This window comes from Tachypleus tridentatus, chromosome 2, assembly GCF_004210375.1.
Source record: "Tachypleus tridentatus isolate NWPU-2018 chromosome 2, ASM421037v1, whole genome shotgun sequence".
NCBI lineage: Eukaryota > Metazoa > Arthropoda > Merostomata > Xiphosura > Limulidae > Tachypleus > Tachypleus tridentatus.
This window is the reverse complement of record NC_134826.1, coordinates 114,516,536-114,538,606: the sequence shown is the minus strand read 5'-3', so window position 1 is coordinate 114,538,606 and position 22,071 is coordinate 114,516,536. Positions and strand designations below refer to the sequence as shown.

At 32.0% G+C, this 22,071-nt stretch overlaps 1 protein-coding gene across 5 annotated transcripts in view; it reads right to left on the bottom strand.

The window, feature by feature from the left end:
* The window catches only part of LOC143244881 (latrophilin Cirl-like), a 93,475-nt gene extending 72,731 nt beyond the window's left edge, over positions 1 to 20,744 (bottom strand). For all 5 annotated transcript variants that reach the window (XM_076490335.1, XM_076490336.1, XM_076490337.1 and 2 more), the window contains exons 1-2: positions 20,349 to 20,744; positions 5,809 to 5,920 (exon numbers count right to left, since the gene is read on the bottom strand). In XM_076490335.1, coding sequence (XP_076346450.1) covers positions 5,809 to 5,899 — 91 coding nt within the window. In that variant the 5' untranslated portion in view covers positions 5,900 to 5,920; positions 20,349 to 20,744. The remainder of the gene's footprint in view (positions 1 to 5,808; positions 5,921 to 20,348) is intronic.
* Positions 20,745 to 22,071: the final 1,327 nt, after the last annotated feature.

The following is a 22,071-nucleotide window of genomic DNA, read 5'->3' as shown; positions in this document are numbered from 1 at the left end:
AGGAGGAAAATTTTGACAAAAACTGGTGAAATTATTCTCAACAGTTACATGGGATTTTAGTGAAAAGTAAATAGAATGTTGTTGCTTGACGGCATCATGAAAGATGCACTGTAAAGTGACAGAAATTACTCCTCTGCAGGTAGAAGGGGAAATATGGAAATGGAATTGAGTTTGAACAACTGTAAGTATACAATATTTTATGTTATTGCATATAAAAACATGAGATCGAAACTCATTTACGAGATATTTTGTAAAGACTCGATAAAACATTAGGGTATTTTCGGGTGAGTATTCATAGCAGGCTTCGTGAGAGTGAACAATAAGCAGCTTTCTCGTCAAAGACCTTTGAGAAATGCATAAAAGAACCCAATATGACCCCGGCTGGTCTGAAATAAAAAAAAAACAGAATGAAGAGTGCCTTAGGCTTGCTTTTTCTTGTGGTCTTGCCGCGAGTAAGTGCTGAATGCGAGGACCACACAGGAATCTTTAACAACCACATCCATTACGTTAATACTGTCATGCAGAATCTGTTTTATTCTTCCCCACCTCTTTGGGATGAAGAATTAGTGCTTCTGTTATACCATAGCAAATCAATTCCGTTGAGAAAAAGACACTTGAAATCTAATTAGCGTGTAAGGTTTTAGTTCTTCTTAGGCCATTTTATTCCGAAACCCGTATTATTTCCATTCAGTACAATTAAAAACAAGCGTAACAGTTGGTTTAGGGCTATTTTCAAACCAGTAGCAGATTTCAATGAAACTTCACAGGTATATAATGTGATGTGAGAGGATAAAACAGCATCATCTGATCATTTTTTCAGAGATTCATTTTTTGATGACTTTCTTATTACTCTCGTGATAATATATAACAAATATATAAAACTAATGAAAATTTCCCTCATAGTAATAGCACAGAATCACCTCAAATAAAACAAATAAAACTGCAGGAGAAATTATATTCATTATATGGTGTAAAACAGCTAATTCAGACGTTTTGTATTTACAACGGAAACGTAGTAATTGTTATTGTATCAACAAAACATGAAAATATAACTATTTGTAACCTCATTTAAGGGCTAGGATTTGCCTGATTATTTTTCTCTTTGTTGGAAAGGAAGAGGATACTTTTCTTTGTGAAATATTCGTTCACGTTTATTTTTGAACAAAATATATTCTGAAAACTTTGTATGTTATAAATTATATATACGTATAGAATATTTGATAAAGTTAATTCGATCACTAAAACACGATATTAGAAGGCATATCATGTGGCGTTTGTTTGATATTAAGCATAAATCTATCTGATGGGCTATCTGTTTTTTGCCGCAGACATACCGTTGTGCCACTTGGGGTACAACATTCTTTGTTTTAGATTTAAATTATGATGATTTCAATAGTTTAGTATTGTTTGCAAGTAGGCCACGCTTGACCTAAAACGTGTGATAATGAAACCATTAGTATCAATAAATTATTTGTCGTAGTTTTCTTTTTTGTTTTATCGTAGTTGTATATATATATATATATTTAAATTTATTTTGCTTTAAAGTGCTTGCAGTCACAAATATTAGAAGAATCCTGTAAATGTTATACATTCCAAAGTTCTTTTCGTTATGAATTTTTTACATATTCTTTGAAAATGCTCTGTATATCATATACAAAATTAAATGTTGAAATACCACAAAGACAAACCAATCCTTTTGTGCATGTGTCATTTTCTTTGTTAAATTTTGCACCTGATTATTGTTTATTTATTTGGAACTTATTATATATTTTTAAAATAATTTTCATTGTACGACATAATTAGTCTTGAAACAAAAATGATAGTTGGTGTTCTTTCTGTTAAAAATACACTTAAAGAAGAAAAACAGAGATGAGTCTCAAAATCACAATGAACAGGTACAAAATTTTAAAATATTAATTCTGAAAGCGTTATTTCAACATCTTTTTATGAACAATAGTTTCAGCAAAATTGAGTTAATTGTTTCCTAGTGGTAATTCAATTATGAGTGACATACTAGATGAAAGTTTATTAAATAAAGTTTTAACACAAAAATCAAGTTTGAAACATCTTTTAAATTTATTCGTTGGAAAAAAAAATTCTATCTATACGATAATGTTTGTTTGTTTTAGAATTTCGCACAAAGCTACTCGAGGCCTATCTGTGCTAGCCGTCCCTAATTTAGCAGTGTAAGACTAGAAGGAAGGTAGCTAGTCATCACCACCCACCGCCAACTCTTGGGCTACTCTTTTACCAACGAAAAGTGGGATTGACCGTCACATTATAACGCCCCCACGGCTGGGAGGGAGAGCATGTTTAGCGCGACGCGGGCGCGAACCCGCGACCCTCGGATTACAAGTCGTACGCCTTACGCGCTTGGCCATGCCAGGCCCCTATACAACAAACGAGGTTGCTTATATTTCTCGTAAATATGAAATTGTCAGCATTGTTACTAAAAATTGGTATATATGTTTGTATATAATGTCATTCTTGTGGAATCTTTAAGGTTGACTAGTCACAATCCATTTTCTACTATATTTTTGAAAGCTTATAACAAATATGGAACGTTGAGAAAGCCAATTTCTCAACTTAGGTAACTGAGAAATCTAGTTCTGCTTGCATTTTGAAGGTTCAAATCGATAGGAAAGAGTATCAAAACGTGCCTACCTCCCTTTTTCTCTAGTGAGAGATGAGACCGAAAGGCTCAATGTATATACGCGAAGAAGAACGTAGGTTGACTATAGATTAAGTCAGATATAAGCAAACAGCTGGCCAATACCCCATATATATGAAAGGTGATGGTGTTTGCAAAGAGTAGTCCTGAAATGTTACATACCAAACTCAATTCTTCAGAAAATTCTTTTATTTCTCTTCTTTCTTTTCGTAGTAGGGAGATAGTGTAATTTACTTTAGGAAAGTCAAAAGTATTATATCGTGGTTTCTTCAAAAACGCCACAAAACAATCTATTGAAATATTACCTAATGTTTGCAGGATTTGATCACTTCAATTGCATTTTCTTGAAAAGAAAAGAAATATATATATAATACTTTACGATTCGCTAAAACCACCTGGATGATACGTAAGTAAAGTAACGTCATAAAAACTTATTCCAAAGGTAAAGCTAAGATATTCTGTGTATCAAATATTTTTGTATTACTCATGATTATTTTTGCGTTATAACTGTTCATTACTTTGTAATATAATACACAACCACAGTTCTAAAATTTTACACTACCTAAATGACTAATAGGCTCGTCATGGTTATATTTAGCTGTTATTAAACGTCTTAACGAAACACTGTAACAGTATATTTTGTGAAAAAATAAAATACCATAGATATATACATATTAAATCACTTTATCACTTAAAATTTTTCGATGGCTACAAATTTCGTTGTTGTTGTTTTTTTTTTCAGAAAAATTTACTTTCACTTATAGTTAAAACAAATAATATACTTTGCTGTTAGACTCAACAACCTATTTGAGTAGAGCTTTGAAGGATGAAAATAAGAAAAGGGAAAATAAAAATAAAAAACTTTTTTTAGCATTTAATATGGAAAATGTGAACACTATGAGATTAGCCTAAATACTAGCTAGTCAAAAGTTTAAGATCATACTGAAAGGAATGTTTGTTTGTTTGTTTTTGAATTTCGCACAAAGCTACTCGACGGCTATCTGTGCTAGCCGTTTCTAATTTAGCAGTGTAAGACTAGAGGGAAGTCAGCTAGTCATCACCACCCACCACCAACTCTTGGGCTACTCTTTTAACAACGAATAGTGGGATTGATTGTCACATAAATAACGCCCCCACGACTTGGAGGGCGAGCATGTTTGGCGCGACTGGGATGCGAACCCGCAACCCTCAGATTACGAGTCGCACGCCTTAACTGAAAGGAAGCGTTAATCGGGAAACACGTAACGAAATTCAGTCATTTATGTTCAAGCATTAGCGTTGTCAACATCTCCCACTGACATCTCCTGTGTTACATTGGGTAAAAACATGGCAAAGGCTAAAAGTGTACACAGTTTGAATGTGGCAGAATTGTTGAGCTGCAAAAGCAAGGTCTCTCTCAACGTGCCATCGCTGGTGAGATTGGGCGTAGTAAAACTGCTGTTGCAAATTTCTTAAAAGATCCTTAGGGATACGGAAGGAGAATTTCAAGTGGTCAGCCCAAAAAACTCGCTGACATTAAGCAGGACGATTCAACGGGTTGTCCGGCAAGACACCAGCCGATCGTCGAACCAGATTAAGGCCCTTACGGACGCAGAATGCAGCCCAAAAACAATAAGACGGCATCTACGAGAGAAAGGCTTTTAAAACCGTAAACGTCTTCAAATGCCACGCCTCCTTCTACACCTCGAAACAGCTCGGTTAAACTTTGCTGAGAAGCACCAAACATGGGACGTAGAAAAGTGGACGAAGGTTTTGTTCTCTGATGAAAAAAAAATTAACCTGGATGGTTCAGATGGCTTCTAACATTACTGGCACAATAAGGATATCTTACCGAAGACATTTTCTACACGACACAATGGAGGAGGTTCTATCGTGATCTGGGATACTTTCTCCTTTCATGGAACAATGGAGCTCCTGGTTATACTTGGGCATCAAACAGCAGCTGGCTGCATTAACATGTTGGAAAGAGCATCCTTATTGACTGAAGGCTCTCGCTTGTGTGAAAATGATGGGATCTTTCAGCAGGACAACGGTGCAATCCACAATGCCCGCAGAACAAAGGACTTTTTCATGGCGAATAACGTAGTTCTTTTGGACCATCCAGCGTGTTCGCCCGAACTGAACCCCATTTGAAATGTTTGGGGGTGGATGGCAAGGGAAGTCTATAGAAATGGACGTCAATTCCAAACAGTGCACAATCTTCGTGAAGCCATCTTCACCACTTGGAATAACATTCTAGCTCGCCTTCTGCAAACGCTTATATCGAATGTTATGCCAAAGTAAATGTTTGAAGTTATTCGCAATGACGGCCGTGCAACGCACTACTGAGACCTCTTGTTAGGCATTTCTTACCTTGTTTAGGACTTCTTTTTGATATGGTTTTAAACATTTGACCAGCTAGTATTTAGGCTGATTTCATGGTGTTCACATTTTCCTATTAAATGTTTAAAAAGCTTTTTTATTTGTATTTTCTCTTTTTTATTTTCATCTTTCAAAGTTCTACTCAAATAAGTGGTTGAGTCTAACAACGCAAAATGCATATTTTTTCTTTATGTTTATTGGCCTCAATATTTTGACCAGCAGTGTATATGTTTAATAAATACTCAAATAATGTGCCATATCTATCAACTGTTAGTTTTTGACCTGCGAAATAAATTAACAACTTAAAAAATAAGTAAAAATATTTTTTTCTTTTTTTATATGTATTTCTAAATGGACAGCTATATAAATTAAACCGCAATTGTGCCTAGGAAAAAATAAAATTATATATAATATTATATATTTGTACAATAAACAAGTTTATAAAGTTTATTAAAATTAGGGCATAACCATAAATATACCCTAAGTGTTTCGGTCAGCGAAAGATGTAAATCTTTTCAGGGCCATGTCCTCTTTTTAATAAAGCTTATTTATTGTTAACCTGTTTTTTATCGTATATATTTATATATTTTGATATTTTAAGCGGCCAGTTCTTGTGTGTTAAATAAAAGCTTTTTTAATATTTTTCTTGCAACTCCAGTAAACACAAAGCATCCAGTAATAATATCAACTCAAAATAAATGCAGTTAAGTGTGTTATTATAAAATATAAACATTATTATTATTGTAACGAAAAAAAAAAAAAATCGCAACACTCACCTCCACGACGACTCAGGGTTAAGCCTACCATTAGGTTTAGAATTAGGAAAACAAGACGTAAATGTATTTGTCGAGCCATCATATGTTTCATTTGCAGATCAGCAAAGCATTCCTAAAAAAAGAGGTTACAGAATATTTTTAAATATCTGAAGATAACTGAAATAAGAATAAAAATAATAACACGTAAAATATATCAAAGAACAAATACAATTATAATTATATAATTTTAAACAAAATGCATAAAATGTGGATATGAATTACATCAACAGAGTTAAGTAATAATATTTCTGTGGCTCAGTGGTAAGTATGTAAGCTCATAAAGTTAAAAATTGAATTTGATACTCACAACACAGATAACCTATTATGCAGCTTTGCTGTTAACGATGAACAATCGACAATTTGTAAAGTTTTTCCATGGCAATAGACAATAGAGATTTTTACCTCATCGTTTATGAAACTTTGTTGTGACGTGGAGATATTTTTTATTTGATGAAACAACATAACAGTAAAAGTATGTAATGTGTTGCATTTTTTTTTCTCTTTTAGTTCAAACTTGTTTTCTTTTTCTATGTTTCAGTTTTATCATATGCATGACTATATCTAGTTCTTTTCGACATGTCTAATAAATCGTAAAATGTATAGTTGGTTGCTATGAAGTTAATAAATGGTTCTGATCGTCTTAGCACGTCGTTATTAACTTTCAGACCCAGCGTAGTCTTAAATTAAATAAGCACAAAGTATGAAAGTAAAGCATACGATCTTCTTGCGAGTGTATGTTTTGTATACAGTTCTTTCTGCTCAAATCTCCCATTCGTGCAGAATGACTAATGTTGCTTTACAAAATCGTTTTATCCTATCCTAAACATGGCATTTTCGTGTAGCCTCCAGAATATTTAAACTAACCTATACTCTGTTAATAGAAAAAAAAATATATTTAATTGTTTCTGACGAGATAGATGGACACGTTTATTTAAAAAAAAAGTTAAAAACTAAATTAAACATAAACATATCTCACTTTATTTTATTTTTAAGGGGCAAAATAAATTCAGTCTGAAATTAATCGATGTGCTTGGACCAGTAAGTCACATTTATAGTGTATTAATAGATCTGTAGATATGTCGAAATGTTGTTGTAAAACACTTCCAGAGTGTGTGTGATAATCAGAACATGACAAGCATACAGCCTACGTTGGTTAGAAGTCTGCTCATCTTACAATAACAATGCAAATGCCATGTTCCAATATTTCTACACTCACGCTCAGTGACTAATATACCGAAGCACGTATATTCCAAATCCTTTAAGGCATTTCAAACAGGTGGGACTTTTTTTTTAGGCACTATATTACAATAATTCGAAACTATCACTTGGCTTATCACATTGTTCCTGTCTACATTACTTGGTATTTTCACAACAAATTCCACACAAATAGTTTTATTGAAATTCTATATTATAATTTCTATCTTAGAGCAATACCATGTTTGCTTAAGGTACTAGGTGATTGTACACTAGACAAACATAAAACTCTATTTTCCATATTATTATTGAACTTGATGTCAGAACTTGAGAAACGAAAATATACCCACCTAAAGTATTAAATAACAAAGATTAAACTAAATGTATGTTTGTATCTATGTGTATGGCAGCTCTCGGAACACAGCAGCTTAATTAAGTACCTTACTACTCGTAAAAGTGAACAGTGGACGACATAAATAGCCGAAACTACAAAGTTATAGTTTTACATTTATTAAAATAACAAGAAAACTAACTACATTCTTATTACATTTATGATCTATCTCAGTAAATTTTGAAACAAAAAAACAAAATCTCTTAATTTCACGCTATTTCTTCTACATGATTTTAAATAGACAGGAACTTTTACTATGAATATGTTTAGACTTAAAACTCTTGATCTATTACATTTATCACAGTAGGACGAATTTTATATGTGTAAGAGACATTCATTTGCAATCTGTACAAAATATATTTTTCAATTTACAATTTTGCAAAATTGTCGTCAAAGTTCTTCCGTTTAGATTTATGTCTTAAAATATAAGTATAAAGGTTATTTCTATCGTAAAGCAATTCTAGTAAACTTAAATACGATTTATATTTTTGCTATTAAGTCGATAATGATAGAGAATATGAGAATATGAGGTCAATTTGATTATATATACTTTTATACATGGGTGATGTTTGGAGGTTTCTCATGTGTTATAGCAATGTATCTACGAAATGCATAACACACGTAGCTTGCATTACATTCAAGAGAAGAACAACATAACGTTTAACAGTATATCTTTGCAACATCACGTTAATTGACAAAAGTGTGCATATTTAATCGCTACACTGTTATCTTCACTTAGTAGAACATTTATTCATCTCTGTTCTTTTTATTCTTTTGAATGAGAATAGGTTAGTATTCTACAGGCGAGGTGGTGTATTTCACTTGTTTATGATAAATTCTTATTTTTAACTAATTACTCTGCTTGTTGTTTAAGTATAAAGATATCATCAGTTCTCTAAAACAGTGAATGAACAACAAACAGATAGTTTCACGAAATATTAGAATAAATGGCTTGTTTTTATTGGAATTTAAGCTATACTTTACTTTCTTTTTCAAAGAAAAAAGTTCGCTATACGTATGAGGATATCGTTTAAAAACAATATCAACCATATACCAGATCACTTTAACACATAAAATTTGACAGAAATAGGACAGATATAATAAGATAAATATCAAAACAAAAACTCTTGAAGTAAACAGGTACAAAGAAAACTAAAGTGAGTGACAGAATGAAAAACGAAGAACAAAAGTCAAGAAAATGGAGAAATGGAAATAGGTTGGCAATAAATAAATAAATAATTAAAATATATATTTATTTTATGTTTCTTAGAATTCTCTCAAAGCTACACAAATGGCTATATGCACATATTAGTTCCTAATTCAAAGTTGGTGATCAAATATTGAAATTTTATCGTCATTATAATAGCGCTAGTCATCACCATCCACCGCCAACTCTTGGGCTACTCTTTTACCAATGAATAGTGGAACTGATCGTACATTATAACGCCCCCATGGCTGAAAGGGTGATCATGTTTGATGCGATAAAGATTTGAACCCGTGACCCTCAGATTTCGAGTCAAACACCCTAATCGCGTGACCATATCGGACCTACAACACATGTATGAAGGATTAACATGGATTGAATAGTTTGAACTGAGTATCTAATTAGGAAGCAAGAACGTTTATATTATTACTCTTCCAAGTTAGTGCACAGTTATAACAATATAAAATGAATAATATATACATATATTCATCACGCTTGATAAAATACTGAGATCCATGTGTAATATACAATCTATGGAAATAAATCGTTACAAGTATAAAATTATTTCATAAATTAACTATTCATTCTGCTTAAATAATCTTAGTTTATATGTTTCAAATTTGACAGCCGTCATACACCGCCAGTCACTTATGCTTCAATGTTTATATTAATACAACCCATATCAGGAATTGTATTATCTCATCCTACTTCAACAATAACAAAAGCTAAAAATAGCCTTCTCTTGCTGTTGCTGCAATATGTTAATATTTTAACCATTCTTAATGTTTTACTATTAAACATATGTGATAAATACATTTTACTTTTGTAGAAGCAGCCTGACTAGTTTACAAAACATTTATAGATTTGTGTTATAGATCGAAGGAGAGAAACAACCCGAGCTTGTTACACGTGCAAGCATAGTGCAAATAAGTAGGGAGAACAGATTTATAAATCAGGACATACAGTGTAACACCTAACAGATGGCTTCATAGAAAATCCCTAAATACAAAATGTCATATCCGCTTTCACGTAATGTGTTATTAAATAACATACTTTATAATTTTATCACCAGCTCACTCTTATGCCGTAGGCAAATGATGATTAAATGTAGATAAATAAGAGAAAAGATAAATAACTCACAGTATTTGGCCATTGTACAGTAAAATTATCAAAGTGCTAATGCAAGCAAGTTGAATATGAGAAAACGCTATAGAATCAGTGCAATTAAATATAAATATTTCATGAAAATTACAGAAGTGTTAATAAACATTAACGTATGCATGATACTTACCAATAACTTTATACAAAGTATAATATTACATTAAAATTAACACAAAAGAAAGCAGGGAATTTTCCAAACATATACATGATTTTATACACTTTGTGATTTCATTAAGCATAGCTAATGGGAAGTGAATATTACTTGATAATTTTTACATTTTCGATACTTAGAACAAATGTAGGATCACAAAAGAAACGTGATGATTGGAAATTCATTTTCTGACAGAAACAGTTCTGGCTTTTCTACGTAGTTTTTAGGGAGCTTTCCTCATTAAAAAGATGTGAACGCAGGTCCATGAATATGATAAGTATTACCCAGATGCATACTTTAAGGTTCCATGTAATACGGAAGCAAAATTTCCTCTTGAAGCTATGGTAGTCACATATACAAAGACAACACGTACGTTCATATCTGTCTGTCTGGGATTTCTATTTGTAATATAAGGAACAACGTTTTATACAGTGTTTGGCAAGCTTGCTTCATTAAAAAGATGTGTGTGCATGTGGATAAGTAATAATACACAGGTGCACTTCCCCAGAGTCTACTGATTATAAATGCAAAATTTTAGGTTTCTAGGTTCTTTTCTCTTGGAGATATGGCGGTCACATATTCTTTTCTAAATATTTTTTTGCTAGTTTGACTCACAAAAAAGATGTGGATAAGTAATAAAACGCAGACACACACATACAGGGTCCACTTAGTATGTATGCAAAGTTTTAGGTTTCTAGATTATTTCTTTTCGGAGCTATGGGTTGTCACACATACATACATATAGAGAATCATGGACCCACAGGCACTCCCTATTATTATTATAAATGAAAGATTGGAAAAGGCTTTATCGCGCCTAATATCTAACATGTATGACAACCACAATTATCTTGTATGTAAAAAAAAGCCAAGACTAAATTCTTTGCAAAGCTTAATTTTTGTTTTATATAAATATAAGTGACCTTGTTCATTGTAATAGTCCTGGATGTTAACATCTGATATATATTCATCATTTGTTATACTACAAACATAACAGTTTGCATCTGTCTATTTATTTACGGACGACTATTACATTCACTAATAGACATCTATCTCATATTTTCAGTTAGTGGACACGTACCTCAAATAGATTGCAGGCTGCCCGAAATGATTTCAATAAATACACAGGAAATACCTAAGGTTAAGACACAGTAAAGAATGAAGCATCTATCCCGATTATTTCCTGTAACTTATATACTCTGCTTGTGGGTCTGTACAAAGACTACTTGTATCGCACTATAATTAGCACACATAAATCATTGCCATTCGCTGACCATGCGAAAAGGCATCTTAATGAAGTAGCATTAACAACTAACTGTTCTGAACACAGCAGAAGACTACTGATAGTATAGCCCCCGAGGGGTGTAGAGAAAGATTTTCTTATCAATTACCCAAGTCATGCTTTTCTATAAATTTTTCTGAACCCATCAACAGAGACGATCTAATACAAAACACATACAAAGATCATCACATATTATAATGGTCTTAACGTTACACGTGTTAGATCTTCATTTTTCCCTTACTATCTTTATCCTTATTTGTTTTTACTATAAACAGATTGGCTATGTACGATTTTATAAATATTTCTTAGGTAATGACTGTTTCCAGTTTATTAATCAACGTTCAGAGATTTGAATCTTTTAAGTGTCCAAACGTAGTCAGTTGTGTTGTGGCTATCGTGTATTAATTACTAAGTCGTCTTCGTCTGGTCTTATCTTATTACATAACACAAGCAAGAAAGGTGCACCAAACACATAAATTCCATCTTTCATAATACAAAACAAGCCATTATACAAGTCGGAAGTTCTTAATAGAACTGGAATTAAGTGACGCTGTTTTGAAGTGCTATAATAATACATTACCCCTCATAATAGTACTAGAAAGCTATAGTTATGTATACATATACCCTATGTGTATAACATGCCTAAAGATCTTGTAACCTTTGAGTAAATCATGTTTTGAAGTATATTTTTTTTTTAAATTTCGCGCAAAACTAAAGGAGAACTATCTGCATTAGCAGTCTCTAATTTAGCACTGTAACTCTGGAGGGAAAGCAGCTAGTCATCACCACCCACCGCCAACTCTTGGACTACTCTTTTACTAACGAATAGTGGGGTTGACAATGACATTATAACGCCCCCACGGCTGAAAGATTACGAGTCAAACGCCTTAACCCACCTGGCCATGCCGGGCCTTCGAAGTATAATAAAGTAAGTTGTAGCCTTCTGAACATTTTCCATTTAATTGCAGGATAATAGAAGAACAAATACACCATATATATATAAATATAAGTTATAGAAAATATTGCGTACAAAAATTATTTTTACTTGCGTTAAGACACATCTTTTTATTCTCGGTGTTTCTATTATATCTTTAACTGTATATAGATAGATGCGAGATTCATAAATTTGCTTTTGTGCTTATGTACATTCTTATTTCTAACCCTGATACTATTTCCTCTTAGTGCAACATTTTTTATTATTGTCTCCGCTCTTACTAAAACGTTAGTGTGGTGAGTGCTCTTGTGAACTGAGTGAACGAAAATCTGTGAAGTAAAAGTAATAGTGAGCTCCATTTGTAAGATTGCTTACTAACGAAAGTTCATAAAATGTTCAATTGCACAATCAGCAACCTTGTAATAACAGCAACAAGCACAATAAAACTGTGTAGAACAGCATCACCGAATAAGTAAAAAAGAAAAAATTATTTATACAGTTCTCACTATCGAGGTTAATATATACCCACAAGATATAAATTATATCTTCATGTTCCAACTGAGTAAAAAAGAAACAGAGAACGTTCAATGAAACTGATTTAATTCGTAGTTTCGAAAATATCCAGTGTAACTTCTTGATCTGACTTGAAATAACGAATTTTTGTTTGTTTGTTTAATCTCGTGCCAAATTACTCAAGGATACTTGCGCTAGAAGTAATAGGTTGGAAGGAATGGAGTTATCAACACCACTCATTTCTACCTCTTAGTCTACTTCTTACCAACGAAAGTGCACCGAATCACTACTTTATAATGTCCGCAAAGTTGAAAGGGTAACATTACTTCTTACCAACGAAAGTGCACCGAATCACTACTTTATAATGTCCGCAAAGTTGAAAGGGTATGTTCAGTAATGGGATTCGAGCTTGTGACCCGCAGTTTGTGAATAAAACGTCCTAACAATCAGGCCATGCCACATAAAATAACGATTTAAAGCATTTTGTATATTTGTATAAGCTTTAGATAACATTATAAAATACAAAAGGCCTAGGTTAATGCTATTTCAGAGCGAATGCAAGAATACATGTTTTATTAAAACTGAAACGCAAAGAATGGAAAAATTATGCTACACTAGCTTCAGCATTCATTAGTTTGTTTATTTTTAATAGTATTTTAATAAGATGATGCTGCAAATACATCTTACTCTAATTTCAGTTTTACATTGGTAATTTTATATATTAAGATAGATAATAGTAAACTCCTTCTCTGGTTTATAGACCCATTATACTTTATACCTCTTGCCTATCACGCCCTATAAGATACAAAACTAATTCCACTTTTATGAAATATCAAAGACGTACTTAACTAATATACATAGATGTGTGAACCTCTTGTTAGGCTGATTTCATATTGCTTGAGAATTGTTTATACATGAATTACCTTAAACTGAATTTAATTGTAGCTTCAAATATATACAATTTAATCTAAAACTTTAAGCTCTTGTTTTGAAATAAGATATCAATGTCATTAATCATTACTTTATAAAATATTCAAATAAATTATTTCATTGAACACGTCCCCTGCTGAGACAGGGGTAAGTCTTTGGATTTACTACACTAAAATCAGGAGTTCAAAATGGCTTTGCTTTAAAAAAGAAACACACACTTTATTCAAGAGAAAATAAGAACTGCACAGCAGATGAATTTTCTGTTATATTTAACCATAAATTAGTTTGTTGATTAAATACTTTTGCATATAATGTTGAATTTTTGTGATAAATAATCCTCAGCCTCCTATTAAAAGGGAATGTTTATGAAATGTGCCCTTTTGAAGACTGCATAAATGCATATCAATTTTAAAGTAAATACATGATGTAGCCATTAGTTAAAAAAAAATAATCACGGTTTTCTAAAAAAATACAAAAATTGCTTTAGGCAGATATATTGAATTAACCACTAGAAGGATCTGCAGTCAAATAAAATAGCATTGTGACACTGAATTCTGCACAACCAGTAGTACCACCAATTACTATTTAAACAAATGTGATGTGTTTATCTTCAGTATCTCTCGAGTCATTATCTATTCCTGGAAAGAATTTTTTCACAATGCTAGAATATCATGTTATCGTGCTTACAAAATCACTTCTTAACCAGAAGCTGAGCGCGCATCAAGTACTTTAATTTGTAAAATGTCAAAAACAATTAACAGAACATGAACTTTGATCGTTATGTATAAGTACTAATGACAAATATAATTCATTTTCACTTATTGCTAATATTATGATCTAAGTCTTTGAGAAGTGATGGCTTGTTTGTTTGTTTTGAATTTCGCGCAATGCTAGAGCTATTTGTGCTAACCGTTCCTAATTTAGCAATGTAAGACTAGAAAAAAGCCAGCTAATCATCGCCACCCACTGCCAACTCTTGGGTTATTCTTTTATGAATGGACGGTTGGATTGACAATAACATTATAACGTCCTCATAGCTGAAAGAACGAGAATGTTTGGGTGAGACTAGGATTCAAACACACGACCGTCAGATTACGAGTCGAACGCCTAAGCTACCCGGCCATGTCGGGCCTAAGGAGTAATGGAATGACATCATAAAACATTAAAATGTGCCTAAATATAGTATAGGTATCACAAAATAATCAGTGCTCAAAGACACTAAGGTAAAGGAAGTCGATAAAAAAATCTTAAATTATTCTTTCTTTAGTGAAAGCATATTCATTGTCATTAAAAGTATTTTTTGGAGATATTACGATTGCTTTCCTACTATATTCACATATATGTCTCGAAATTTAATAAATATTCTATATACGGGATTTTACAAAACTTTTAAGAAAAGTTAAATATATATATGTATATATATATATATTTATTACCATGATCGGAATAGACAGATCAATAGAAAGCACAGAAGAAGTGTCAATATTTAAGAACTAGCAGACTTAGCACGTAGCTCTGTTAAACAGGCTTTCTATACAACACAACAGCTGATGGGTTGATGTCACCTAAAGCTTTGTACATTTATCAAGCCAATAGAATAACTTTCGTACCCAAGTGTTCCAGATGTGTGACTACGGATATTGACCGTGTTAGTCGCTCTAGAGCTGTGTGTGTACATACTGTACTATCGCTTAGTACCAGTACTGCAATCACAATTTCATGAATTCTACCCTTTCTCTTTTACCTTCACCGAAACTGCTCAACTATTATGCACACAGAGAAGAAGAATATATTTATATCGGTTTCAGTTTCTATTGACTGGTTTGGACACATAAGGGAATGTTCTACATATCAAGTCCTCAGAGACATCATAGTCATGACTTCGACGTTTCTCTGTTGATATATATCTAAAGTGAATGAAAAAGGATGTTGTAATACATAAAACGTCAATTATGCAATACTACTTCTATTTACTTTAATTTGTCTCTTATATGTTTGAAATTGTATTGGTACGACAACAATACTAAAATTAGAACAGTTCGAAAGACGTTTATCGAAATTATATATATATATAAGACCATAAATAACTTTTAAAACATCTTTTAAAAAGTTAGAGAATTACACAAAATATATTATGTAATTAAATTATTAGTAGAAATAAAGCCTGACTGCATTACAGATCAAAAAATGTTTTTGTTTGTTGTTTTTCTTTTAATTTCGCGCAAAGCTACACGAGAGCTATCTGCGCTAGCCGTCCATAATCTAGCAGTGTAAGACTAGAGGGAAGGCAGATCAAAAATAAGAACTGGATGCATATCCTAGCTGACTCCTGAGTCACCTTTGTAACTAATGTGAAAAATAAGACAATGTTTGGGACAATATCTCATTTTTTTTTGACCGTTGAATCTTCTTTGTATTTGGTTAAAAGAAAAACCAGGTGGCCTGAAATAATTATATATATATATATATATACGTGTGTGTGTGCTCTGAATTGCTTTTAGTCAATTTCAAATGGATTTTGTAATCCGATAATCAGTTAAACTAAATATTTCATTTATATACGACTCTTTGATAATAATGTTTAAAAAGCAGTAGTATTACACAGACATCAGAAAGGGAGTGTAGCTGTTGCCGCTCAGCGCCTCAGAAACGATTACTAAAAAAGTAGCTTTGCACTGTTTTGAAACTTCTTCTTACCATACAACACTCACAGAAAAGTCAAACATAAGAAGCAATTTAGGCAGTCAGCTTACACATGTACAGATACAATAGAATTAGATACCTGGTGAAATAAAGTATTTTTAGTTATTTTGGTTGTGAATTAAAACAAAAAAATATATTTAAAAAAATAAAGAAAGATAAATAGTCCACATAGAGCTGTATTGTTTGAATAACTATTTCTCTACAATGGAATTTAATTGGATTTTTATAATGAAACGCTATACATGATTTCAAACTCGTGACAGACTTGCCTTTATTCCTTAGGGAAATAATGTGTTTTTCACTTACCAACATGAGTTGCATAGCCATCAGGATGAAACTCTGACATTAATGCTATTAAAATTGCTATTTTACAACACTTATCGTTCTTGATTTTTCTAGGGTAAGATGTATAAATAAATTAAGCTTCTTTATTTTACAATATTTCAGAAAATTTAAGTGATTGTGTGAGATTTAAATATCGCTAACTCATAATAATTGCAGTCGTAAAGTCGTTTTTGTCACTTTCAGAATCAAACAGCCTAACAGTTTACGTCTATATAGAATTATTGTTTGTCTGTCTAAAATATAATGTAAAAATTATTTTATTCAAACAACGCCAATGTTTTCTATAGGCGCTTCTAATATGGAACAAAGGCCTTCTCAAAATGTGCATTAAGTCACTCCTGTCACAAAAAAAAATTAGATATAGGAAACAAATATTTTGTTCCTGTTTAATCAGGTTAATGGGTAGAGTTTTCACGGTCTTACAAAAAGTTGTTTTCTTAGTGAGCTGTAAAATAATTCAAGGTCTCTGAAATAAACGAATCAGCAACAATAAGTTCTTTCGTCCCCACTATCTTATTCAGTTGAAGACATCATGCGAAAGCAACTTGGTAAATTCGTCATTACACATTTGATTACCCTTTCTCCAGTTGGAAACTATTTTACGCGTAGCTTTCAAACTACCAGTCACGCTTTTACCAAATTAATTTCAATTTTACAAGAAGTGGAATGAAATGTAAGAAATAGAATGGGATTTTTTTTTAACCAAAAACCTAAACAATCCAACGCTGAGATAAAGCTCCACTATAGCTTGGGGATCGTGACAATTATCCCGCTTGCCAGGCGGCTTGTTGTTCTCGAGCCGGAGCGGCACCTCACGATCATACCGTGTCACAGGGTCACTCATTTTTAACGATGTAATGAAGGGTCGAATCATTCACTATAGTCTTCGAGCTAGTTACTACCCTGAAGCTTTCAGAATATAAGGTATACACAGTTCTTCATGTTACATACAGTTTAAAGAACAGAAGTACAAAAAACTTCAGAAAAGAGAACGTTTCCTTCTGTTTATATTGTCATTCACTTCATGACAACAAGGTTAACAGACATCCTATGACCTTAAAAGAACCTTTGATCTTGGAACGCCATGTCTAATTTTTTAGAATACACATAATGAGAAATCCAGGGAAAAAATAGGAAAAGCGATTAATAGTTCTACACACTGCATCCCGCAATATAATACTTTCTTGATGCTCTCTAGCGGCACAGCAGTACGTCTGCGGACTCACACCGCAAGAAACCGGGTTTCGATACCCGTGGTGAGCAAAGCATAGATAACCCATTGTGTAGCTTTGTGCTTAATTCCGAGCAATCAATCAATCTTTCTTGATGTGACGTGTTTTGAAATTTTACAAAAGTATATGCTGCTATTAGAGTTCTCTCTTTTTTTTATAACACTTTCGTTCTCTCTTTTTTTTTTATAACACTTTCAACAATGCTATCTACATAGGAAACGCGCAAAACACAATCTTGAGGACACCGACCCTCCGTAACATGAGCAAAAAACATGATGCTGGTATGAAACATGTGTACTGAACATTACTTTTCAATAGTTGTTAACTAAATGTTACAAATGCCACTTATAAGTCAGGCTAGTGGTGACACCATACAGATATTCAAGAAAATTAATATCTTTTTTCTTTTGCATTGTAAAGAAATACAAATAAGAAATAAGAATACCTATACAAATTGTATAGGTCAGAACCAAAATATAACTTATATGTTAACGAGAACATAACCAACTAAAAACACGTATGCCATAGAAAAATATTCAAGAAAAGTAAAGCCTATTTTCATCAGACGCATTGAGTCACAAGTTGTATTGTTATTGTTAAAATAATTTTTCTAAACGTAATAAGTAATAAATAATAATTCAAACTTTTGTTTACTAATACAAACAATTATACTACAGTTTTCGTTATGTTTTTCAAAAGAGTAACAACTTTCGTTACATTTATTGTCATATTATTTATTAGGATAATCCTCCAACACAAATTTTACCGAGATTCTTAGTTTTTAGAACTTTCTAGGTAACCTATGTATCTATACGTGAAAAGTAAAAAGCCTTTGTAAAGTTTAGACATTGATCACAACAAAGTTTTATGTTGCATTGAGCTATAGTATTTTGGTGTTTCTCCAAACACATGCAACATATTTATGAAATTTCAAACTAACATGAATAATTTTGAGTGTTTATTTTTAAAAGGCAGCAGAAGTTTTAAAATAAATACACAAGAAATCTCTTGTAAATATGCTACTTCTTACTGATGTAAATAATTAGCTAATAGTCTACTTACCAATAATCAACGTTATACGTTAATAATCGCTAACAGTACATATGACGTACGTCACTGACAGGACAAATTTGTGTGAATGTTGCATTTTATAGCTACTTAACTTAAAGTTAATTGATAATAAAAAAAAACAGTGCAAATATGTGTCATTCCACATATTAGTTAGTAAACTAAACGCTATTAAATTATATTCAACTAGCTAATACTAACTTTTACAATAAAGTGCATTTCATTTAGTTGATATTCCAAGTCGAAACAGTATATTTGTTAGTAATGAACCCTAATTATATTTTACTTCATTTTCTAACTCATTCAAATACTTTAGTATGAAAAACTGGCAAATATACGCATCTTTTAAACACACTTAATACCACGTACTATTCCTAGAAGGCTCTTGTTGCACATTTTAACAAACTAAAAAGGTAAGTATCACAAACTGGTTAAAGCGAATATTGTATGCTTTAACCAAGTGACTTTCATTTGAATTCCAATTTTAAGGTGTTTGTATTAATCTTCAGAAGGTATACTTTATCATAGCTATGACCAACTACATAATGTTTTACCTTTATCATATGCCATTAAAATTATTTTTACAATTATTAGAAAAAATTAAAACACATTTATCATTGAATGTTCTAGGCTGAAAAATGTTGTTTATTGTTAAATTACTTTAGAAGTATTAGAGATAAGAAAGCCAAGTTCTGCTAACACTGCTTTATGGAAGTAAATATATTATAGAAATGCAGTTTGTTAACATACAACGAAAGGCCATATATGATATTAAAACATTCCTTTGACGTTCTATTACCTATATACGTAAATAGAATTAATTAATATGTTCTAAAAGTAATGTGTAACAAAAATGTGTGTAACATAAAATTTAAAATTACTCTAAAATATCGAATAGATACAAAAAGCATTCCGTTGCTATCGTACTTAGCGTAATGTTCCATAAAAATAACTTGTTAACAGATAATTTAACACTGATCTAGAAATACTGTGTTTATTATCAGTGTAATCAGTTACTATATTTATAAAATAGTATACACAATAATATTAATAAAGATCTTGAAATAAGTAATGAGAAACTTGGAAGCCATCTAAATAATACTATTGCAAAATTTAATTAACGCCTACAACATCTTTTCAATCTAATAAATGGAAAATAAAAGCTTAAAGCGCTGATTATTTTAACTTTCTTTTAAAATTAGTTGAGCCATACCTACAAGTGCACAGCAAAATTAATAAAGAGCTTTGACTCAACTACACTGGAAAAAGCGTCTTAAGTTCCTTGTTAATCGTTAAGGTAACAGCAGTGCAAGAATGTGTAGCAATGATCTTCTGCTAGAAATAGTTTTGTGTTATTGAATTTGCTATAATATTTCATCTCCTATCGTGTACTTACCCAAAATGTTTACTTCTGAGAGGATCCGTGCAACACAAATGGAAATACTACAAAGTTTTCAGATGGCTTGAGACTATGGTCTATTAGATCAACATTTATAGAGGAAACCTGTTGGTACCACTGACAAATATGGCAAATGAAGTCAAGCTGTATTGATTAAAACCGTTTGAAAGAAATATCAAATCAAAGCCATAAATGTAGTTGGATTAAACACAGTGCATGTCGGATATAAAACGTTTATTATAACCGTCTTAAATGCTGTTATAAATCAGTATATAAAGAGGAAATGCTGTTTCTTTAGTCTGATGAAGCTCTCTCTCGCGTGTTATCTGCCTTCGCAAGGACGATGGTATGAAGATAACTGGTAGAACAACATAGGGCGGCTTTCTCGTGACGCCCGTCTAAACCTTCTGTTCGAAAGGTGACGTTTCATTGGTGTTCTTTATGAGATATCGAGAACTAGCGACGTCTAGCGTTTTGGCGTATAATTGTTCATTGTAATCGTTACATGTAGCGTTGTTAGTTTGACAGTCTGGTAACTGTTGTAACGGACGCTTTTTTTTAATAAGAGATAATCTACACAATGTGTCAGTATTTTTGTTTGAATTAAAGAAAAAGTTAATTTACTTGATTATATTTAGAGGCAGAGCATCCATCCCAGATATAAAGATGCACAAAAATAGCACGTAATTATACTTGAAAACGATACACGAATGACATGATATCATCATATCAAAAACGCAAAAGAGGGAAAATAAACAAACTTCATACTTACTCTACAACTAGTTCACTGTTATAAATCATATAATAATAAGTATAGTATATGAAAATATATTTTCTCGTGTTTAGATATATAGCCACTCTCTAAAAGTATGTATTTACATACTTGCGTAATGATGAATATTACAAAACCACTCCAATGAACGTGGGTAAAATGATAAAATTGAGTTTATTTCATTGTCACTTTCTTCGAACTCTTATGCGTATCTATTCGTGGGTATTTTGAGGTGAAAATCACATGCTTTGGTAAAATAGTCATCACTCAACAATCTTTATCACAAGGTAATAAACTACGAGTATTTTTGTTTCGTTTTTACTTTTCGTGACTTTTTACGCCAATTTTTGCTCCTAATAAATGGGTCTTCAGCTTCTTTATCTTTAACCAACGTTCGATAAAAATACGAAGGATTGTTAAAGAAAGACAAGTCATGAAATAAAAACATGATATCTCAATCACTTTCAGAAGATAGAGTTTCCTTCTTCGAGAGGAAAGATACTCATAAAGTTTGAGTTATTGGGTATCTTTTATTGTGGTCAGAGTTATGTACCTACATTCATAAAAAGATATATACTAGGATATCAGTTGCTTTTAGTATTTCTAATTAAATGTGGCTAAAACACTTTTAAAAGTATTCTTTATTTGAAGTAAATATTAAAAATGTTCATTTTTGATACCATTTTACGCATTAATAGCTTAAAAATATATGTGTAAGTTCCTGGCTATATTCAGGATTTTAATTTTATACGTACATAACCGGTGTTGCCACATTGCCCGCTCGATGCACCAGAATATAATATACTGTACATATATATATGTATTTATAATATTTAAAGACATCATGTTAATACGAATCTAGCCATCTAAGTAAGTCTAAGCCGCTACTCTATAAGAAAACTCTTATTCGGTTTGGAATTATAGACTCTTTTCGACATAGCTACCAAA